The 23,647-nt window shown below is 41.0% G+C and overlaps 1 protein-coding gene across 5 annotated transcripts in view; it reads left to right on the top strand.

The window, feature by feature from the left end:
* The window catches only part of CUX1 (cut like homeobox 1), a 228,015-nt gene that overhangs the window by 181,528 nt on the left and 22,840 nt on the right, over window positions 1–23,647 (top strand). For 4 of the 5 annotated variants that reach the window (XM_026861725.1, XM_026861723.1, XM_026861722.1 and 1 more), the window contains 3 exons: window positions 3,043–3,231; window positions 8,061–8,325; window positions 12,884–13,934. The exons of the other annotated variant lie outside the window; for it this stretch is intronic. In XM_026861725.1, coding sequence (XP_026717526.1) covers window positions 3,043–3,231; window positions 8,061–8,325; window positions 12,884–13,595 — 1,166 coding nt within the window. In that variant the 3' untranslated portion in view covers window positions 13,596–13,934. Of the gene's footprint in view, window positions 1–3,042; window positions 3,232–8,060; window positions 8,326–12,883; window positions 13,935–23,647 lie in introns of those variants that run through there. 5 annotated transcript variants of the gene reach the window in all.

Below are 23,647 nucleotides of genomic sequence, written 5' to 3'. Positions count from 1 at the left end.
TTTTGGGAAAAATGCTGTTTAGTTCTGTACCTGCTCTGGTGTTCCAGAGAGGTTTGAAAAAGTATTTTTGTTTACATTTGCTTTGATGCCATTTTTACTTAGTCTTTTTTATTTCCCATGATTTTTGTTTTCCTACAGTGTGGCTGACAAGCCTAAAAAGCAGCAGAAGAGCCAGGAAATGTGCCCCAAACTCTGCATTAGGTGTGGAACCAGTTTCAATGTCTCCTTTTGTGCCCTCAGTGTGCTATTGCACCAGATTGACTCGGTCTTAGGCCACAGGCCTTGTGAACCTGTCTTAGGCAACTGGTGGTGGCTCAGTTGTTGCAATATCATCAGCCAGTAAAGACCACGATTGTGCAAAACCATTCAAGATGCATTTGGCGGGTCTCTCTTCCCATGCCTTTTAGCGTTTGTTCAACAGTCACCATTTTAGTAAATGATGCTGGCAGTGATAACGCTGAGATGTTGCTGGTATTCCTGGTCCCAGATGTCGTAGTGTTATCAGTGATTCCCTCTTGGACAACATAAAACTTCAAGAGGGAAGCAAAGGCAGTGAAGGATTACAGTGGTGGTGGGTTTTCAGAAGGGCCAGGACTAACCATGAAACCAACATAATTTACAGAAAGTTTTGTCCGTAAGGAGCTACATCAGTGGGAACAGACATGAAGGATATTAGGATAAAAGATAGGGAGAATTAGCAGGAGTTTTAGGAAACCTGTGTTTAAAAATATTCCAGTTATTAATAGCACTCTGATGAAGATGGAGTGTGATACACCTGCTACCTCCAGAGAATGATTTCTAACACATTCCCCATTAGCTTGGGAGTCTTTCAGGTGTTTTATCCTGTCCTGCCATATCCTGGAATAAAATAAATGACAAAAACATCTTTAGCTTTGTTCTTAAAACCTAGAGAACATGATGTTACCTCTTTCCACGTTTGCATTTTTAATTTTTAGGCTGTAGTTTGAAGTTCATTTCCTTCAGCAGCATTGCTAGCACCTGATCTGGGCTGCTTGTTCTTGACTCTTTTGCAAATTTGTGCCAGTGTTGCTGTTCATGTGGGCGCACAATAGACTGGACCAGTCGGTCTGAGTCAAAAGAGGCCGTTTATTTTTGGTAGGTTGGTTTGACTCAGATCAGTTCCCTGCTCTGATTCACTGCGCAGCTGCATGGGCAGTCACAGTGACCACACTGGCACTGCACAAGGGGCTGCCCAAGCTCTCCCTGAGCACAGCCTGGGCTTAGAAACTGTGGGGAACAGCAAAGTTATTTACGAAGGCAAATTAAAAGATTTTGAAAGTAGCTGTCTTATCTTGCTAGTAGCTGGCAGGTTTAAAAGTAAATGGATGAGGCCTTACTGTTTTTTTTTAAAACTTTACTGATGTTTTAAAATACAAACAGGTTAACTTTGCAATATACAGAATCTAAAATTGGCCACAAATTTCTTCTTTTGTCTGATTTTCCTGATACCGAGGATAGTGGGAAATCACTTATTACTTAGAAACTTAAGTGAATTCTGAATTTAGGTTTCCGTTCAGCCTGTAAGAACCATTTTCAGGGTTAGTTTTAGAGCTTATTAGCAGACTCATGTTAGCCCTGTCCTTTTCTGTTTCCCCTTTCTGCCTTTCATTATCTCAGCTGCTTCCTCCAAAAAGCTTTGCAGGCCCCCCTGCCCCGTCCATCTGAATGGGACATCCTGCAGCTTCTAACTGGTCCCACTTGCCCTCGTCTCCCCATACAGGTGAAAAAAAATTCACCACAGGGCACAAAATCTTGGGATGCTTTTATAGAGGAGGAGGAGGAGATTCGTGGAGTAAAGCACGGGGAACGGGTCTGTAGAGCAGGTATTTGTGTCAGGATGGGGTGAGGCTGTGAAGGCAGGAGCTGATGGTGCTTTTGCAAGTGCAGACGTGTCCTGCCGAGCTGTAGAAGCGCAAGCCCCCACGCATCAGCACTGTCCCTCAGGGAGCTGTTTTTTGCCACCGGCTGAGTCTGCTGGCACTGCTAGGAAGTGAAGGAAAAGCGTTCTGCTTTCTGTTAGCAAGGGCATTCAAAAGCTACAGATCAGACACAAGACCCCGAGGCCTAAACTTGGTCGGTATGGAAAGATCTTTGGGTTACCTTGAAAATAGATGATAGCTGCACTTCTATCAGAAATCACTGCGATGACTCAGATGACTTCAGGCTCTGTCTTGTAACAAAAGCTGTTGCATATCAAGGCAGTTTAGCTTAGGAAGAACACTGAAGGGTTTTAGAAAACCAGCTGTATGGTTGGGTTTGAGCTGCACAAGCATTTTCCAGAGTCCTTGATAAGGTAGATCTTAACCATATAAAGCTGGTGTTACCAATGCACATACTAATGCTGTACGTTGAAAAGCATATGCAGTTTTTACCCTGCTAAGATGATAGCATTTTGAAAGAGAACTAAAATTAAGTATTCTTAACTAGAAGTGCTGTAGAGACTGTAAAAACATCTGTTATATTGTAAAATGTGATTATCTGTAGTTGGTAAGACACCGTTAGAATACCACAGATAGTACAGCACAGAAAATCCATACGTGTGTCTTTGAGGACACTTATATGACTGTTGCTGAATGGAGGGATTGCATTGGTCTTGGTTCACTGATTGCTTGAAATGTTTGGCTTGCCCTGTTAGAACGAAGCTGTTGCAGTGCCCTCCTGCATAAGAGCTAAGTAAGTGGCCTCACTGCTCTCACTAGTTTCCTGCTTAGCTAAAAGCTCAGGGTTTTTAAAATCTCATTAATTTCATTTTTTGCACATTGTTTCCCTCTAAGGTCCTGGTCCCCGAATGTGTTGAGCTCCCCTTTTTGCCTCAGTCAGATCCTAAGGATTAAACTAAAGCTCAATATTTACATTTTTAGTGGGGGGCAGAGCTTTTATTCTTCTAAATGTTTCTTTTGGGTTTTCAAGCAATTCTGAAGTAAGAATAATTGACGAATGATCTCGTAGACGTGTTCTGTCTTTTTAGTTAGCCTTGTCTCTTAGCTGAATGAATACATGCAATTTTCAATTTTGTATTAGGTCAGCGTTTGTTTGGGGAGACAATCCTAGGGCTAACACAAGGCTCTGTCTCAGACCTTCTGGCTCGCCCGAAGCCCTGGCACAAGCTGAGTTTGAAGGGACGGGAACCCTTTGTCCGCATGCAGCTGTGGCTGAACGATCCCAACAACGTGGAGAAGCTGATGGATATGAAACGAATGGAGAAAAAAGGTAACTTGGAGCAGACTGCTGACTCATGTTTTCTGTTATTTCAAAGATGACCGTGCCTTTTAGAATTCTCCATAAATAATATAGAGGCAGCATTGATCCAGTATTATGAAGGTTATGCAGAAGGACTTCATGTCATCTTTTTCATAGCTTTTTTTGATGCTAGCTCAAGCAGATACATCTCAAAAAAAGCCATACAAAAAAACAACCCAAAACCCTGAATATTCACCAGCTGTTGTGAAATCACTGCTATGTTCTCCTATAGATTAATTACTGAGGCCCTGGTGTATCACTGATAACTTGCCTTACCAAATGAGAAATGTGAGTTTGGGAGCTGGCTTTGGGTTATTAGTTAATAGTGCTGCAGCTGGTCACAGATGTTGGGCTGGAAGAACTGTGCATTGATTCCTGAGAGAGCTTCTCTCCAGTCCTGCACTGATGGTCACTAGGAGCAAAGAAAAATGCAGCCTTTATAAAAGGGTATTTGAGAACAATTAAATCTGTAGCCTTTGTAGGGATGGGGGAACATGACTGTATTAATACATGTTCACATAAAACAGCTAAGTCATGAGCATGTACCTGAGAGATCTGTTATTGGGTATCTTAGTAGGGAGTATACCCTGAAATTTTATCCTGCTCTCTGTATTTTAAATTCCTTACTAAAAAGCAGTGGTTATTCAGAGCCCTAGTTTTAGTACGTTCGTGTAATTTTACAAGAGAGACTTATAGGTTGCCATTATCAGCAGTTAACTATACTAATGATATATACATCTGTCGAGCTATCCCTTAATGATATTAGTACAGATAGCATTAATTGTGTGCACTGAAAGTGCTGCTGTTGAATGATGTCCTGAAAGCATTAGCACATTTGATCAGGAACTTTGTGATTATATGAAAAATTGCAGTGAAGAAGCTTCTAGGAGAATTGTAGTCTTGCATGCTTTTAAGAAGAAATTCAAATCCTTGTCACAGTAACCAGTATAATGTAATGCAATGCAGTATCTTACCACAAATTGTGTATGATCTTCCATGGGGAGTAAAATCCACTTGGGTTTCCCACTTACAACTGTAAACCAAAGGGAGCCATGATGGGTTTTGCTGTATTAGAAACATGGCAGAAATAAAATTGTCAACTAGCTGGATTTTTATAGCCTCAAAGAGAATATCGCCCATAATGCAGGAAAATAACATAAAAATAATTTAAAAGTAGTACTGACAATATCCTTTCAAAACTATTTTCTAAACTGGATTCTTATCAAATAGTGTGCAATACATATGCTCTGTAGATGGCACCTGAATAGAGATAAGGTTATAAATCATTGAGACTCTGTACTGAGCTCCTGAACTGTGTAAGTGCTGTCCTCATAGCAGAGCACTCTAAAGTGAATTCAGTGCTGTATTTTCTGCAAAATCCTTTCATGCAGGTAAGGATCCTGTGATTTAACCTTTTAAATTGCTCTAGAGCCACATTAAGAATTTAACTTTCCCTTCAGCTAATGTCAGTTAAAGAACAATGCAACTGTATCTGCTACGAGTGAAACATTATTATCAATTATTTCTCTGCCATGTTTTATTGCGGGAGTAAATTAATAATTATGATAAAGGTGAGCTGCGTATATCTTTTTTTCTGTTCTACCAGTCTGAAGTTTGTGCTATAAATGTCCATTCTAAGAGATTCTGAAAATTTGTAACATACATTAACTAACCTCTTTGGAGGAAGCCGAGGGTTCACGCTCACAAGGCTGAGACACTCTGCACCACCTTTCCTGCCTTGGAAGAGTTCATTCCTCTTTCTTACAACCTCCTGGTGTGTGTGCTGCTGGTAACGTCACGCTCCTCACTGAACAGTACTGAAGCCTGCTGTCAGGAAAAAAATTAATTCCCTTTATTTCCCCATTATTTTGCTTTTTAATAATCTTGTTCAATACCATGAAAGGTAAAAACTACATTAAAACAGGCTCTGTTTTACCTCAGTGGGCAGTCGCTAGTTCTGCAATAGTGTCTGCTGCATCTATAGCTGAGCGTGTGCTGGGGAGCCATCCCAGAGGGACACAGTGATGCTGGGTTGGCAACAGCAGAGGGAAAAAAAGGTAGTAAAATTCAGGATAGCCCTGGCCTTTACAAGTTGGTCTCAGACCCACGTCCAGACCTTTGCCCAAATTACATTTGGAGTTGGGTTTTTTTATAGGTCTCCTGAGAAGTGGAGACTGATCACAGACAAAAATCAAACTTCTCCAAAAATCAAGTGTGTTTGCAACTTGGATTCTGGTTTGAGCCTTGCTGTCACTGCAAATGTGCTGAATGATCTCCTTATGTTGTCTACATGCAGCACATATGTTTAAAATAAGAATTAAAAAGGAAGAGCTTTTAAGAATGTCCTCTGAAGTTTCCAGAGACCACCATTAAAGCTTAAAGCTTAAGTCCTAGTTCAGCACATGGTGAAGTGCCAGGATTGTGCCTTTGGCCCAATGGAAATTTGTTCTGATAATTTATTATCCTCCAGAAAAACAATTGCTTATGACAGGACAGTGGGACATCCTACTCTTTATGTCTACATCAAGGAGATACGTGCATTTATATAATTTGTGCCATTCACATGAGATAGATATGAATAATCCATTGCACCTTTTGCGATCCCAGGGTGAGGTTACAAAAGCAGAGGCAGGCATTAGGGCATGAAATGTTTCCCAAGCTATCACAGCTTCATGCTGTCCGTAGGAGTCTAAAGATGGGAGCTGTGACCTGCCAGAAATGCCATCCTTTGGGAGCAGAGAAAGCAGAGATTCAGAGCATCCTGATACATGGGTGTCTCGTGCTAAGTCAGTTGCCTGACAAAATTCCAGAAACTGTGGTTAGAGATAGCCTTAAACACCTTTCACATCTTCCAGGTGAGGTTCTGGTGTCCCATGGCCTCCTGTAGGCTGCTGCACGTTGCTGAAGGGCTAGATGCTGTCTTTCAGCCCTCTTGGTTGTGCTATCAAAGGAGACAAGGGAACCTTGTATCTAGTTTGCACGTCAATGCAAGTTTGAGATAACACCTCAGAGTCTTTGAAATTAAAGACTTTATATAAATGTGAGATTATATTGCTGGAAGGATTAATTCCATGGTTCAAGGTTGTAACAGTTCCTCAAAGGATGCAAAAATAAGACAAATAGGTTACCTGAAATAATGCATTTATCTGCGGTCACTTTGCAGTTCTACATCTGGTTGGAACAACTTAAATAGGTGATTTTTAAAATGAATTGTATTTTTAAAAAAAAAATAAAAAACATTCCTTTTAATGGTTATTTCAAACACGTGCAGGACTGTATCATGGCAGAGTGATGGATCATGAGCAACTCACATTCTGTTCCATATCAGTGATCTTACACAGTAGGCAATCCACAGGTAATCTGTCATATTCAGGAAAAACAAAATGAGGGCCATGCAGATACCCCCAAAGGTTACAGAGTGTGTTCAAAATTCACTTCGATGATAGTAAGACACAGTGTAAAAAGGTCCCCACTGGACGTACGACCATGTGGAGGACTGGATGCTGAAACCCACTGGAGACAGGAACTCCTGTAGGGAGCTCTGCCAGAAGAAGCTGGCTTGTGTGAGAAGGGCTTTGAACATTTCAGGTTTTTTGATTGCATTCAATTTTTATTCTTCATGCACCCTCAGCCCAAAGGCAGAGCTGTGGGGAGAGGGAAATTAGTTTTTTGAAGAATTTGGTTGCTGACCAGTGTCATGTGCCCCACATTGGTCCCTGGCTCCGACTGGAGCTTCTGCCTCTTGGAGATTTAGTGCCTACTAAATTGATGTCAGGCCGATGTGATCTGGAACTTAATAGCTGAGGTTATCAAATTGCAGCTCTTGAATACCTAAACTCTTAAATATCTAGAAGGTATTTAACAGGCCATTAAATGTTTTATTGACAAGATTCATCTATATTTGCTGTTTTCAGCCCCCTCATTAGCAGTGCTTGTGCATGATACTGCCAGGTGCAGTAAATCCCACCTCTCTTTGCCCGATGTAAATCAATCAAGTCAGTGACAGCGTTTGCTGGGACTCTTTCCTTGCAGAATTTGCCAGGATAATTCAGTCCCTGTCGGGGAGGAGAGTCAGAGGTGGTATCTCAGGCTTCTGCCATCAGCCTCGCCGAGCTCCATCAGTGCAGCAGGAGCTTTCTTAAAAGTAGATGCGTTTTTGAAAAAGCCTTACGTAGGGGAGGAGGATGCTGTGGGCTGTTTTTCTTTCATAACCTGTCACCGCTATAGCGAAGATCTGTAGGAAAAAGCAGCAAACGCCTGATGGGTTGTTCAGCTCGTGGTACTGGGATCGCCGGGTGTCGGGCGCCATCGTGTGTTGGCGATGTGGCTGCAGCTGCCTTCCATATTTTTAATTCGGAGACCTTAAGTTTAGAGAGACCTTAGTATACACCTTAAATGTTTAACAGCCACAAACATTAAAGTTGAAATGAAGTGCAGCTGTCCTAATCAAGTGCTTACGTGGAAGTTCACCACTCTTGAAAGAGTGAATTTGAAATAAGTTGTGTTGACTGAACTCTCTTATTCATGTCCCATCTTCATTGAAAAAGCAGAAAACTCCAGCAGGTTTCCAGCTGATTTACCCTCTTTTCTTCCCCTTCTTTCTTCTTTTTCTGCCTCTTGCATCCTCTCCACGTTTGTTTTCCTCTGGTCTCTGATGATGCCCCTTCCTTTCTGTTCTCTCCGAATAGCCCATCCATGCATCTACAACCTGTCATCTTCACATTTACTCCACAGCTCGTATATTCATTGATTTTGCATTTGTATTCAGCTGGGGATGATCCGATGCACTTCTCTTTCAGCCTACATGAAACGGCGACACAGCTCTGTTAGCGACAGTCAGTCTTGCGAGTCCTCATCCGCTGGAATAGACTACAGCCAGGGAGCCAGCCCGCAGCCACAGCATCAGCTGAAGAAGCCCCGGGTGGTGCTGGCACCGGAAGAGAAAGAAGCTCTGAAACGAGCCTACCAGCAAAAGCCATACCCATCACCAAAAACCATTGAGGAACTCGCTACACAGCTCAACTTGAAAACCAGCACCGTGATCAACTGGTTCCACAATTACAGGTAGGAGATCTCCCGGGAGCCCTACTCATAAAGGATTTATTTTATTTGCTTTGTCAGGGTGCTATTCTGCTTCAGCAGACTGTCCGCTTCTGCGAGCGTTGAGTGCTTGTACAAAATGAACAGTTTCAACAGCAGGCAGGTTCTGACTAACAGTAATGCTAATGCTCCAGACTTATATTAAATCATCCCTGAGGAACAGCAATATTCACATACTGTTGTAAGTAGTGCTTTTAAACAGAAAGTCTTGCTTTTGGGGTGGGCACAGATTTAGAGATGTCCACTGCTGAATATTTATAAATCCCACCGCAGTAATCAAGCCTGGTCTTTCTTCCTCGCATCTGCACGCTCACACAGACATATACTTGCACATAGATGCACACATATAGGTGTGTGTAGTGTGTGTTATGCCTGGGTCACTTAGTGGGGGGGTTCTTGGAAGTGTCCTCTACTGGATGGCATCAGAATTGCACTGCTTTCATCATATAATTTTCCCCCATAAGAGCAAAAGGATTTTCTCTTAGATCTCGAGTCACTGAGCATTGAAAATAAGCACAGTGTGTGATGTATTTCTGGGAAGCTCCACAAAGTCACGAAGGACAGAGAACTGATAACCCTGAAGGCAGCTGTGGCCGCAAATTTATTTCATTGTTATGATTAAATCATTGAGTCCTGCTGAAATGGAGTAAGATGTCGGTCTGTTTAGTTCCTTTCTCATAATAGAAGGAACCTTCCCCACATTTGAACCAATGAAATAGCTTTTGGCCTAGAGACAACGATAAAAAGAAACAATGCTGGAATGGCATATAAGAATTGTAAGGATTTGAATAAACATATTATCAACTGCTTGGGATTGGGAATCTTAATTAATGCAGCAGAATTTTCTCCAAGAAACTTGTGCTAATGAATATTGAACAGGTACAGTTAAGATACCAGATTTAACACTATTGCTTCACTTGGAGCCAGCAATGTTCCTAATTAGTCCAGATTGCTAAACTTGTTTGTTTATACAAACTGCTAACATTTAAAGGGTATTTTCCACTTTGGCCCTTCTCAGTTTTTAACAGGGAAGTTGCTGAGGCAGAAGCAGCACAGTTTAATGAGATATGTGTCAGAAATACTATGCACAATAGTTAAATAATGTTTATAGTAAACAATAAAAAACCTAAAAATTATAACCAACGACTAATCATACTTACACTGAATTTCATTGACTTGAATTCGCTACAGATGCAGCCTCTTTCACTGCTCCGAGTTCTCCAAATGCAGGCCTCCCTTCCAATTCCCACTTCTAGGCAATTATACACAAGTTGGAGGAATGCCTATGAAAATATGTTCCCTTCGGCCTGACAGCAAAATGTGCTGTTCTCACTTACGCAGACGAGTGCAGGAGCACTGGTGGCATGTGTCATCTTCCTCATTATCATGAGATCTCCCGTTTAGGCGTGCTGCGAGAAAGCGTGACAAGTCATGATTGATCAGCGTGTTTAGCCACACCAAGCTATACAGTCATGTAGACTAGGTGCTGACAGTTGTATACAAAATAAAAAATGTATAAACAAGGTGCTGTAGGCTGGTGGGTAGCACAAGCCTCCGAGCACTGAGTGATCTGGAACGGGTCCCAGATGTGCTGCTGAGTCTTCAGGACTCAGAGAGGTTTCAAGCCTGTGTGGAGCTGTGGGTGCTTTAAGCAGTTCCCACCACTGCAAAATCAACACACGTGCCTGTTCTTTTCCTCTGTACAATAATTTTCTTAGCTTTCATGCATGAAGTACTCTTAAATCATTGGCAGGACATTGCAGAAGAGGTACAAGCTACATGTTCTGCTAGGGGAACAGGGTCTGACTGTTCTGCAGCTCATGTGTTAAGAAATGGGTAGTGTTTCCCCTCTTCATCTTCTCCAGGCCACACTTTATTTATCTCTTTTATGCTCTCCCTCAGATATTTCTTTTCCAAACTGAAGAGTCTTCATACAAAAGCTGTTCCACATCTCAGACCATCTAGTTACTCTTTAATATACAGATTTTTCTTTAAAGTAACTTCAGGTAAGGCAGGGTACAGATTCGGACAACTTTGTCTTCCTGTCTCTTGGGAATCCAGTTGTGGTGATGCTTTTCCTTTGGGACTCAGCCTAAACCTCACTTTGCAAAGGTGGTTGCTACAGCAGAATCTTAACTTTATATCCACCAGATGGGATACTACAGAAGCATCAGGAATTAATCAGAACTTCTTGAAATATAATCTAGTGCTCTTGGATCCTAAATTTCATTGCTTTTATTGTGGGCATATTTTTCAATGAACTGTAGCACTGTGCTTGTTTAGGTGTTGTGTGAAGGCCTGTACAGGGAACTTCAACATATACCTCAGGAGATCTCTGATATTTGGAGTCACACCGATGAATGCCAACAGGATGTGTTGATGTGGAGGCCAACCCCTTCCACTGAGAGGAGTGCTATCTGGAATTTCCTAGCTACTGTCACCAGTTCTTCTTTACCATAGGGATTTAATTACGGTGTTAATCAGGAGCCAGACTAGATTCCAGAAGCAGTATATTGGGTGTGAATTCCAGGGATTTTTGCAGACATGAGCCTGTATTCTGCAGGGCTGTGGTCAGTGCTCAGTGAACATGTCATCCTTCAGTATCTTTCTGGAGCCGAGGTGTTTTAAATGCCATGCAGGCACAAAGCTCTTACCTGTTTCCTCTCCTGACTTGGGGAATGTTACAGAAGCAGCGTGTTCTGGATCATTGTCCATGCAGGGAGATTATAGGCAGAAATAGGGGCTGATAATCAATGTTGCAGGATGCATGCTGTTAATGGTAATAGAGAATTAATGCTAGCACCTGTGGTCTTCTGTTAGGTGAATAATATTCTCTAGGGAAAATTTACAGACCCCTAAATCCCTCAAAAGTGTAGAGTCAACAAGTACTGCTGAAATACTCTGTTGCATTTCAAGTACATCAACAATAGCTTCAAAAGCAGTATTCAGATGATGGTGTGCATTTACCCTAATTTTTTTCCATTGTGTGCTGTCTTCCATAGCACACAAAGAGAAAAACTAAAAATTCCTACAGCTATCAGCATGGGCACAGCATTTCACTTGTGAATTACAAGACTCTTAGCAGTTCTCCCTGGCTAAAACCAAAAGTGTTACCTTCACTCTAAAAGATAAAGTTTTGCTAAACTGTCCCTGTGTTTGTAGTCCCATTCCTGACCACGGGTCATTGAGGCTCCCTCTTGGTTGCAAATTAGGACCTGAAGAGTGGTCATAACCTCTCCTACTGCTAAGAGGAGTTAGTCCAGACACTAAGATTTTTCCATGAACTGTTCTGTACTGGTGAGGATATTGGAAGCTTCTAAACAGAGAAGGAAGTGGGAGGAAGGACCAAGTTAAATGGCAGAGGTAGAGTGTTTGGGGTATTTTTGAACACTTCAAGTAATAAGAGGCACACAGTGGCACACCAGGCAATTTTAACGCCACACGGAGTGCATTAATTCTCTTGAAATGCAGTGCTTGCCTTGTCGCTATTCATGTACTAAAATAGATTTTTTAAATAAAAAATGAGGCACAAGTCCAACCAGCTCATAGACTGACAGCGTGTCAAAAGGCTGTGCTTCCCCAGAGCAGTTTCAGAACAACAGACTTTGTTTCATCTTCAGTTCTCCTTGATGTCCAGGAGAACACTAAGGGGTTGTCCAGATTTTTTCCTTGTTTATTTTTTTGTTTAGGCCAACTGTGGTTCACTTCTGGTAGAAATCTGAATTGTCTTGTATGTGCAAGCTGTTTTCTTCTGGATCTGCTAGGAATATATTCATATTTTTTAAATCATCCCTTTTCTGGTCCAGTGTTTTGTAAAGTTTCACCTTCCTGATGTCAGACTTACGGGGAATTGGAGACTGCAGAGCCTTTCTTCTGCATCCCTTAAACCACATCCAGTGCTGTAAAAATTGATCATACAGTTATGAATGATATTTAATTTAAACTTGAAAAAAAAAAGGGAAGATGATCTGTCATTGGTTTTCACCAATAATTTTAGTACAAATTGATTATCTGCATAAAGTTTATATTTTTGCTTTATTTCATAATGCCTGCTGTGCTTACCACAAGGGGCAGTCATCAACATCAGATTTACAATAAATATGCAAAATCCTGGTTGAAGTCAGACTAACTAAACACTGCAGAAGTTACCAGAAATGGCTTATCTGCTCAAAATCCCGGCTGCAGCTGCCTGCCCTCCTGCCATGCCGTGGAGGAGCCCCCGGGGCCATCTGGGGTTTGTAGCCTGCATCCTTCCAGCACTGCCAGCTTTGCAGCAGGCGTGTGGCCAGGGAAAATGAAATTAAGGGCATCTTGACAATTTTTCATGTTCTTCCCAATGCCTTTTCAGTCAGTCCTTTGGGTTTGAGGGTGTGAGCACTTCTGCTGGCCCGCTTGGTGCAGCTGTCCCATAGCCGGGGCAAATGGCCTCCTACAAAATGGCGTTGGGAATGACAAATCTCGTAGAGCAGGGTGGCTCCAAGTGACGCCGGCAGACTCACCATCCCTCTCCCCTGTCTCCTAGGTCTCGCATCCGCCGGGAGCTGTTCATCGAGGAGATCCAAGCCGGAAGCCAGAGCCAGGCTGGGTCGAGCGACTCTCCTTCCGCCAGAAGCAGCAGGGCCGCTCACAGCTCCGAGGGAGACAGCTGCGATGGCGTGGACACGGAAGGCCCACCTGAAGGAAAGCCGAGTGGCCCAGAGGCGGATGAGTACAGCAATGCAACCACAAAGTCTCAGGGAGGGCCAGCGGAGTCGGCTTTCGAAGCGGGGGAAGAGGCACTGCAAGGCGCCAGGTCTTCGGAGAAAGTGGAGCCGTTCCAGGCGGAGAGCCTGGAGGACACTGACGACGAGGGCAGGCTCAGAGCACCGCGCCAGAGCTCTCCGCCGGCATCGCAGCGCCCGGGAGAAGCTCTGGAGACACTGCCAAACTCTGCCACGGAAGGGGATGCCTCTACCTCAGCTGCCTCCACCTCAGTCCTTACAGGGGAGAGCTCCTACAAGTCAAAAGAAAGTTCAGAGAAAATCTCCAGTGTGCCAAGTACGAGCTCGACGCCAGCCACAGGCTCGCAGAAAGCCAACTCTCTTCAGAGCTTGTTTGGCTTCTCCGAGGCGGCGAGCTCCAGGAACACGCGAGACAGCTCCTTGAGGAAAAAGAAAGCGGCAAACTTGAACAACATCATCCACCGCTTGGAGAAGGCCGCGAGTCGAGAAGAGGCCGTCGAGTGGGAGTTTTGAGATTAAACTCACCCAACTCTGGAGAGCTGGGAAGTGAAACTGGACCTCTACTGGTTTTATTGTGTTGCGCACTTAACCGCCCTGCGGGCCACAGGGCAAAAACGCCATAGGCCAAGGTGCATATAGAAAACAAAAAGGAGCGTTAAGCCCAATTTATGTTTGTGTTTTCGAGGAAGAAAACTGAAATGTGTAGTCAAGCTTTTTTGTACCCTGAAGTGTTTTTATTATTGCCCTAAGTGATTTCCACAATTTCTGGAATAACTCATACAGCTTTGCCTTGTGCCCTCCTCTTTGGTGTGGGCTTTAAAAAAAGAAAAACAGAAAAAAAAGAAAAAAAAATCAAACCCACATATTAAAAGGGGGCTTTTTATCTGCCATCTAATGGCTACAGAGCGATAATACACTATTATCTTCTTAAACCAGGAAAAAAGGGGAGATTTTTCAAAAAAAAAGAAAAAAAAAAGAAAGTTTTTTGTAGCTGTTCAGTTGCCACTAAGAGATTGCACAGTCAACCGACTCTAAACACACTAGTTTGGATTCCTACATATTTTCAAGAAAAGAAAAGAATCTTGTTGTTTGAAACTTTGAATTAAAGAAAAAAAAAAAACACATTTACTCCACATATTTTTTAACAAAACAAAAAAAGTCACATCAGGAAAATATCTTAATTTGTGGTAGCTGACTTAGTGTTTTCTTGTAAGTGAAATAGAATATTGACACGTAGTGCACATTGTTTCATAGCTTTAACTGATTCTGGTCTTTTGCAGACCAGAATTTGTTTAATACACTCCATTTTAGGCCAAATCAGGACAAAAAAAAAAAATCTGAATCTAGGTATTTTATAATCTGCTTTTTAACCTCTAACCACAGAGCACGCTGATCAGACCTCATATCTAGGAGGTTTAGGAGACAACTTAGAAACAGCATGTACTTGATCATTTCACTTGGTTCGTAGTGTACAGAATTTCCTTTCAGTAAAGACAGATCACTCAAAAAATGTTGGCCAGTAACATTTCAGCCTGCTACTTTCGGGATGTATTCCATGACCCGAAATATTCAGCTTACCTGGAATCAATTAAAGTGTAGTTCATGTGTACGATTGCTGTCACACACCACTAAGAGGGGACTGGAGCTGCCTCAGATAGAGAACTTTTCCTGCTGTTGGTGGCCATTTACTGACTCTTTTCCCACCACAAGCACTGATTTTAAATACGTTTTAGTTGTGGGAAGCTTATTTTTGCGTGGATAAAGAGTACATGGCAATGACCAGACGGGCTCTTACCGGGACAGAAATAGCCCTGACTCCAAACCAAAACATTCATGCTCTTGAGTCCCAGTCTAGACCATTCTGCCCTGCAGAAATACAGCCTTTTTCCATTATTTTATGCACAGGTTAGGGCTGATCAAAGTACAAATCAAATTCTAACTTGTCTCTAACTCCTCCTGTTGTCTATATGTATATGCGTGAGCATAGAGGTGTGTGGAAGGATGCGTGTGCGTGAGTGTGTGCGTGCAATTTTATACGTCTGTGTATTTTCTTACGTACTTGTGCACACATAGAGTGCATTACTGCCACCTTTTTTCAATAAGCTGTTTTATCAGTTATGGCTTCTACAAGTTTGCTAATTTAGACTCCTTTATTGCCATATCTTTAAAACTAACAATAGATGATTTCGGAATATATATATATATAAATATATATATATATATAATTTTTTTTTGCTTATTTATAGGTGCTGTATTTTATTATCTGATTGTTAGGAAGGGATGAAAGGGGGCAAATATTCTTTAGAGGGATAGACTGCCGGCAGTATTGGGTATAATTTACAAGATGTAGTTGTCATACTGTATATTATTGATTGAAGACTTTTTGACCGTATTGTGTATCATTGAACTTTTGTCTTAGGTCAGCATCTTTTTGATGACACTTTAATGGTGCATTCATTACTTCTTAAGTTTAATTAATATTACTTTTCTGATTTTGGGGGAGGGAGGGATGGGGAGAGGAGTTCCGACTTTAAAGGTATGTTCCCAATATTACACCTCAGTGTGCTTGTATTAATTCATTAGTAGGATTTTTGACTGTAAGATGTGAAACCACATTTCTTGCATGATGTTTTAGAACTTACGTATTTCATTTACAGTCTCTTAACATGCAACAGCAGCACTTAGCGCAAGTTTTCACAAATTAAGAATCAGTACACTAAAATCAATCCTTTTCATGATTAAGAAAAGAAGGCTCTAGGAGGCTGAAAGGCAGGGATTTATTTCCTATTTTTACTGGTAGCTGTTTCAGGATACCTCCTTGGGTAACTGGGGACTTTGTGATGCAAAACTAAAATTGAGAAGCAGAGAGAGCAACTGCCCCTTTCTGTGATGAGCTGAGGAGACAATTGGTAATAACAGACACCAGTATGTGAGAGCACATGCTGGAAGTGATGACGGCTTCTTACCTGGAGTGCAGTTAGTCCGCAGGAACGGCCAGCGAGGGAAATAACGTGGTGAAGCAAAGAGTTACCTCTCTGTATCTGTACAATGTCCTGGTTTGACTTACAAAGCACAGCTCCACTGATAAATGCACATCCTGGTAAAATAGACATACCTTAATACAAGTCATTACAAGATGCGTCTTCAGCCAAGAAGCAAACCTTCTGACTAGAAGATGCAGATATTTTCATATGTTCTTTGTTTTTTTCCTTTGTTGATGTTTGGTTCAGGTTGGGTTTTTTTAATTAATTCTAGGCAATACACTTGCCAGTCTATTCCTACTGTCCTTGTCTGCTGATTTGAGATCAGGTGCTTGATGCAGTCAAGTGGTTACACTCGGCTTTCTTGATAGTGAGGGATTTTTTCTGTTTGATGATTTCTTTAAAATTAATATTCCCCAAACTGTTCTTGTGCCTGTGTTTATATGATTGCATTCCATGATGCTTACTGAGAGCTCTCGCTGCATTATATGACAGCAGAACTGTATTCACAGGTTGAACGCAAATGCAGCACTTAAGGTCAATCTCTCTTCTTAATAAGCAATACGTAAGTGCCTTGAAACTTATATCTTTTCTTTTTTTCTGTTTATTTTTGTTTTGCTTTTCAGGTTTCCACTAGTTCTTTAAGATTCTTCAGCATCTGCCCAGTTTTTAATGCTGTAATGATTTTTAAAAAGCATATCTGTAGCTTGCCCTAGAGGAAGTCTTTCTTTTATAACACTAACTGTTAATTCTAAGTTCCATTATTACATTTGAATCGTGTAATTTTGCTGGATAAAGACAGCATTCATAAGTCAGAAGTCACTCCATCCTGCCAAGGGTTGTCATTGGTATCTATTATAAAATTAATCAAATAAAATGCTGTCAGTATTTCCTATATTTTTTGGCACTTTATTAATGACTTAGCTCCTTTTGTTGTTTCCTATTTAATGATCTGCGTTGAATGTGGATTAGCCTGCTGAGATGCTGTTGAGGTGACCCAGGCCATCCTGCCGGGAGTCACTTTGGGTTCCTTAGTGACCCCTTATTTAAGGGCACGGGCAGACAAACACCCTCAGAACGAGCTCGTAGAGTTGAAGTGATGTTCCCAGCTCTTTGTTCCCGGTTTTAGCCAAGGTCACGGCTGCTTTTCTGTTTCAGTGGAAAGTAAAATGGATTAGCTTGAACTACTGCTGAGATTCTCTTGTTGGAGATGAGTTACCTACTGGCTTTCCAAACTGGCAGAGACCTCCCTGGTTTAGAGACTGAACTTTAGCAACACTGAAAGATTTTGGCTATATTTCTGGTCAAGTGCAGCAGTTGGAAGTAATGCTTTTAGGAAAATGTGTACCAGAATAAATTTTTTTACTTAATTAAAAGGATAAAAAGTTGGAGGAGAAAAAAAGCCAAGGAGTAGCACAGTGGCTTTTTACCCTCTTGGGTCAGTGATCACACAGAAGGGAGAAGGAGGAGGCATTACTCAGGCACGTGTGACGTGGGGCTCATCTCACGGGGCAGTCATTCTGCAGAGCGTGGCAACAAGAGCCCTTGCTGACGTTTCTTTTCTTGGTGGGTAAAAGCACAGGCAGTTTTCAGAAAATTTGTAATGCCAGAGTCTGTTTTTTCCTGAAGTTCTTTAAAAGCATTTTTATTTTCTCTTTCTGTTTCCAGTTCCATGCTCTTATTAAGCTGTAGATGAAGGGTCCAGGCTATTTTAACAGAAATACTTTTATACTGCAGTTAAAATTGTTGATGTTTCTCTCTGGATGGTTAGGGAAGGAAAAGTGTAGTATTTTGTTTGCTGAAAGCAAGGGAAGAGTATCCCTTGGCAAAGGGGTCATTCAGTGGGATTGTCAATACAATTCCATTTTTGAGGATACAGATTTCAGACAGTAGAATTGCACATGTTTTTTGAAGTGCATTTAATTGCAATTGCTGTTGATGCCATAATATTTGACCATTTTATTCATTCATCTGTAAAATGCCTATAAATAGAGGCACTCTTTAAAGGAACCTGTATTGGTGCACTCTGCCCATATCATGAATTAGTGAGTCCTTTAGTAATAAACTCCTTGCTGTAATGGGAAAGATCTATCTTACAGTTAAAAATAAAAATATGTATGTGCCTTTCTCATTAGGTGAAAGATCTCTGCATTATTTTTATGTAACTTGTTCATATGGGAATGCTGTAGAGAAGGTGTTTCATGAATACAACAATTCTATGCAATATTCTCGGATCCAATTACTTAAAAGTTGCTATTTTCAATCCTTTAATGGGAGAAATAGTAAGTTAGAGTAGTGCATCATTCTGGCGGTAATTGAAACTACAAAGCTGATAAATTCACATAAAATAGGACTGAGGGAAATCTGACAAAATAATGTAATGAAAAAATGGAAAATGCTAACAGTGATTGCAGTCCCCAGTAGCACAGCTGCTGTCAGAATTCTGTCATTTTCCATCTTAAAATTATTAATTTCAGGTATTCTTAAAACGTACATTAAATAAAAATGCTCCTGGCAAAAACAGGGCAGGTTAGAAACAGGGGGAAAACCCCCACATTGTTACCATATATAAATTATGAGAATACATGAAAAAGTAATTGGTTTTGAACACTTCTTTGCACTTAAATCCAAAATAGTTTATTTAAACTGAAATGTTGCAGTAATCTGGACCAGTGCCTTTAGCAAGGTTGCAAAGAGATCAGTAATCTTAGCAATTTGTTGCAAACCAAAAGTGGTGACATTTTAACATGCAGATGGAGGGCACTATTTTTGCTTGATTTGTGTCTCTTTCTAACAAGTGAGTTTCTTAAATTATCTTCTTTCTTCTTCACCCAGTGTACGTATCCTAGGATATTGTCTCTCTGAAAGCTACTGTGTGTGGCTGAGCTGTGAGCATTTCTTGAAGACTATCAGAAGCACAGGAGAAGAAAAGTTGGTTCTTAGGTGGGGGCTGGATTTAACGTTAACTAAAAGCAAACCCAGTCTTTCCTGTGAGTGCGTGGCAGTTTTGGCCCTGATGAGACAAGCTGCTTATAGCTTCATATTCCTAAATTTAACTCGCACAGATAAAACAGCTGCAAAGCAGTATTCAGTTCACTCATACGTTGGCCTCTTCCTTTCCCCTTGCACTTTCTGCTGCCACACTGTTCAAACATCAACATTTTCTTCCTTTGTGTTGCATATACAATCAACTTTTAAAAAAATAATAATTTAAAGTTCTGTACAAACTATAGACTTTTTTTTTTTTTTTTTTTTTTTTTTTTTTCTCCCAGCAGTTTAAAATGCTGCTGGCTGGTTTTAAATTGCAAGGAGAATCACTGGTATGGAAAGCACGAGATCTGAATTTCTTTTCTGGCTCAACCTTCTTAGTTTGAAAAGTGAGATAGCAGTCCCTGTCTCCTTCACATATGTATTTGAGCTCTAAAATGTAGAAATACTATTTCACCAATTTGTTCTTTCCTCCCCATCTCTTCTATGGGATATATTGACTATGCCATGTATAAAATATAATTAATAATGAACTTTATAGCAAGAAAAGCCCTTTATGCTATGCCTAGGGACTGATTTGTCCTACATGACCAGGTCATGTGCTATACCCTACCCTATTAATATGCAAGGATGAAAAGTTTTTATGCTCTGAAGGTGAAATTTATCCTTTTGGAGAAGGTTAGCGTTAGGCCTGTGCACTTAAGTTTTCAAAAAGCCTTAAAAACAGGTATGTAAGTGGTGCCATCTCTCTCCTCAGGGATAATTTCCTCCCCAGCCAAGTGGTACTGTGGCACACTGAATACAGGTTGTTAGTTGTAAGGTCATTCTCCAGGTGAAGAAAGTCATTCATTGAACTTTATTAGTGAGCCTCCTCACCGGCATCCACTGGTACAGCCAAGGACTGATGGAGGCATCATGCCTGCTGCTTCCAAAACCTGGGCACTCCATCTCAAACCTAGAGGCCTTGGCTGTCTGTGAAGAGTGTGTTTCTACAGCTAAGTGAATGGAAACAAACCTGATCTGATTCCTGGGCCTGATTTTCATTGCTGTTCACAAACATGTTTTGGCACTAAAGTGCACTAAAAGGAAATGCCTCCTTTTAAAAAATTAGTAAGATTATTGTCTTTTTCCTTGTCCAGCTATTCTGTGAAAGAGAATTACTGCCATTTTTCAAGCTTGCTTTACTCACAGTGATGTTAGATTTCTTCTTCTTAAGACTGTTGGTTTCACAGTAGCATTTCAGTTTCTTTATGTTTTGAAACAGCCAAGTGCAGAGTATAACTGAATTCTTACCCATAATGAATCAGTGCAGGAAACAGTACAGCAAAAGTAGATGCCTGAAGTCCCCTCGACGTTGTGTCATTGACTTCTCATTTGAATTTTAGAGATATTTGTACTATGTAGTACAGTCTTCATCCAAAGATCCTTGGAAATGGAGAGTCATGCCAGGAATTTCCTGCTGTTATGGTGACATACCTGCTTTTTGCATAGTTACAGTGCAATACTGTGGTAATGTTCATAACAGCACAATCTCTCTGTTGATAACAAGAATAGTGACATCAAGTTGTGTTATCCTCTTCTGTCTATGCGGGTAATTAATATGCATTTTTAGGAGTTGTTAAATGTGTATATGTACATGATTCCAGTATGGAAAAGCCCCTCTGTATATGTAGTATTTGTGTGCTTGGTCTTAATGGTGCAGTAGAATTGCTACAGCCAAATTCTTGAAAATCATTTGGGGCGTAGGTGAATGAGGGCTTAAAACCAGTATGTATTTTAATGTGTAGAGGATGCCATTTTCCCACTTGTCAGATAAGTTCCCTGTTGTAAAGAGGGGATTAGCCATCTGAGAGATCGGATTCTTTGAGATACGTGGGTTTAGCTAACGAGGAGGGGGAAGATCACGTTCAGAATACATAAAAATAATTCCAAGGGTCTGAGATGTGCAAAAGCCATGTAATTTGAAAGGAAGTGTCAGACCTTGTCTGCAACATCCTGTAACAGTTGGTCTGTAGGTTTTGCTTCAGTAGGACCTGCAGGAAGTTAACATGCCAGATATTTGCACATGTAAAATATACTCTCCTGTATCTGTGTACAGCGGGAAGATGAACAGTAAAGACATATTTAAAACAATCACAAAACCAGCTGATCAGTAAATTAAGCCAAGTATCAAATTAAAACAGCAGTTCATTCTTGCTCTCCCTAAACGGAAAATTCAAGTATTCTTCGGAATGAGATAGAAATTCTCTGCTATGCCGTTCTTAGAAGGCGAGCGTCTGTGTTCTCAGAAGAAATACAACTTGGCACTTGACTTGCTCTGAAGTACAATCTTATCTCCAAGTAATACAAATATGTTTTCTACAATCAGTCGTTCAATCAGACTTCTCTGGCTTTTGTTAGCTTACATTAGACCCTTAGTGCTATTTTAATGTATTGTTTATATGTGAGTAAATTATTACTAGCTTTAATAATGTTTCCAAAGTACCTAGTTACCTCTGGATGCTGGTACTGACTATACAGGTTGTACTTAAGCATCTAGTTCGTAAAGGAGGTGTGTGGGGAATAAGCAAGGTCACATCTGTATCGTACTTTCTTTTCCTTGATCAGGGCTTCCATTTCCTTCTCATCTCCTCTAGAGAGAGATCATTTTTTTTTTTTTTTTTTTTTTTTTTTTTTCTGTAGGGGAAAGATTTTAGTTTACCTTAAAATTCTTTTATTTTCATTCAGTAAGCATGTCATCAAAATTCTGTAACCACATTTCCCATTTTTAGTTTTTGCTACTTTCCTAAAATTTGCTACTTAACAAACTTTCTGTACTTGGAAAGCTATGTGCCTTATTTCCTAATCTCTTTGTGGAGAATAATCTAAAGCACAGTGATCTAGATTGCAGCATTCACAGCCACTTTCCATTTGGTGGGGGGAAGCAAACACCGATCGAGGAGCGTTTCAGTGGCCCAACATGAGTTGCCCCTTTGCTAACGAGCACTTCAAACACTGTGCGTTAAGTCTTTGTGCAATAGAAATTCTCGCTCTGCGTTTGGAGGTTTGTGTCGCAGGGGCCAAACGCAGGCGAGCGCGAGCTCTAGTTTAGGAGAATTCAGGTTCCTGGGGAAAAACAATACATAATCCCTCGGGGTTGGCTCCAGCGGCACGGTGGGGTCTGGGGTTGGAAGGTCCATCACCATCACCCGGCAGCGTTCATGCTCGTAAGGCTCAGTCTCACCCAGCGTACTCGTAGGTCTGTCAGCATTCAAGAAACACTTGTGGACTTCAGCCATCGCTAACGGCGACCTTGTCCTTCTGTGCCATTAGTAACACATGCTGTCTTCATTTCCCTGCCCAGAGCCACGTTGTCTCTGGATGGCGAGGCACTGTAAAGTCATTCCAATCTTAATTTGGTTTTGTAAAGAACAGGCTTTCACCCACCAGGATCCTCAGCCCTTACCAGCGCTTGTGTGTTCTTTTTCAAGCTTGCTCTCTCTACAGCATCATAAGGTGAAATATATAAAGGTGGTTTGTAATTAGGAAAACAATCTAATATTTCCTATTTATGAGATTAATTTTAACAGTTTCTTTTTTGAGGTTTGTTTTTGTTTGATACAAACACAACAGGAGTATATATATCCCCTAAACAGACGTTGGAGAAAGTTTGGGCTATCCTGGCGATGGAGCAGGGTGGTTGTCGGCTTGTTGTAGTATCCATATCATTGTGCCCCTGTTGTGTTTCCTAGAGCAATCATTTTTTTAAAAAAAAAAAAATATTTTATCTAAATGCCTAATAAATAATATTATTTAAATAGTTTTTAAATAATTTAGGACTGAGAATAAGAAGCCTCAGTTGTGAGAGAAGAGACTTAAAGTATACAGAGAGAGAAAATACCCTTAGCCTCCTAGAGCCTCTACTGAGAATTTCATGAAGATGCAGTGCCCCTTTGTCAAAGTACATTGTGATTTACTCAAGAGTGTTCATTTAAAATGAGAGACTGGTTTCCTGTGATGTTCATCTTTGTTGGCATATGTTTGAATTTCTGAATTCAGAGCTGATTTTCTTCTCATTCAAAGTTGGTCAAGGAAAAAAAAAAAAAAAAACGAAAAAAAAAAAAAAAACAAAACACCTTGTGCAGCAGCAACTTTTCCTGGTGTGAACTCTGGAAATACATATTGTGAATTGATCTTTGTCACGGAGGAGTCATTTAGTTTTCTTGCAGTGTCGAAACACGTTCAGACAGGCTTTCCCTGGCTAGGTAATGCTTCACGAGCAAGCGAGAAAAAAGCTGTATAAGCCAAATTAAAACCTATTGTGCTAAAAATTGCCCCTGCTCGTTGTAGGGGAGCGTATGTCTGCACGAGGGACGATGCAAAGGGCCTCCGGTCAGCACCGAACCAGCCGGCCCCGCAGTAAAACCTGACAGTGGGCAGAGATGGAAGGTGCTGAGCTAGTTGCAGGGCACATCACCACTTCTGTGGATTTGGAAGCAAATTTGCACTTTGCCTTTCGAGGGTGTCCCACTAAAAACCATCAGATGAATTTCCCACGTGAGGTTCTTTCCTTCTGGCATAGTCTGAAAGAAAAAAAAAAAAAAAAAAAAAAAAAAA

Source organism: Athene cunicularia, assembly GCF_003259725.1.
Source record: "Athene cunicularia isolate RWA chromosome 19 unlocalized genomic scaffold, athCun1 chr19_part1, whole genome shotgun sequence".
NCBI lineage: Eukaryota > Metazoa > Chordata > Aves > Strigiformes > Strigidae > Athene > Athene cunicularia.
Note: the sequence above shows the minus strand (reverse complement) of the source record. Positions and strands in the feature narration are given on the sequence as shown.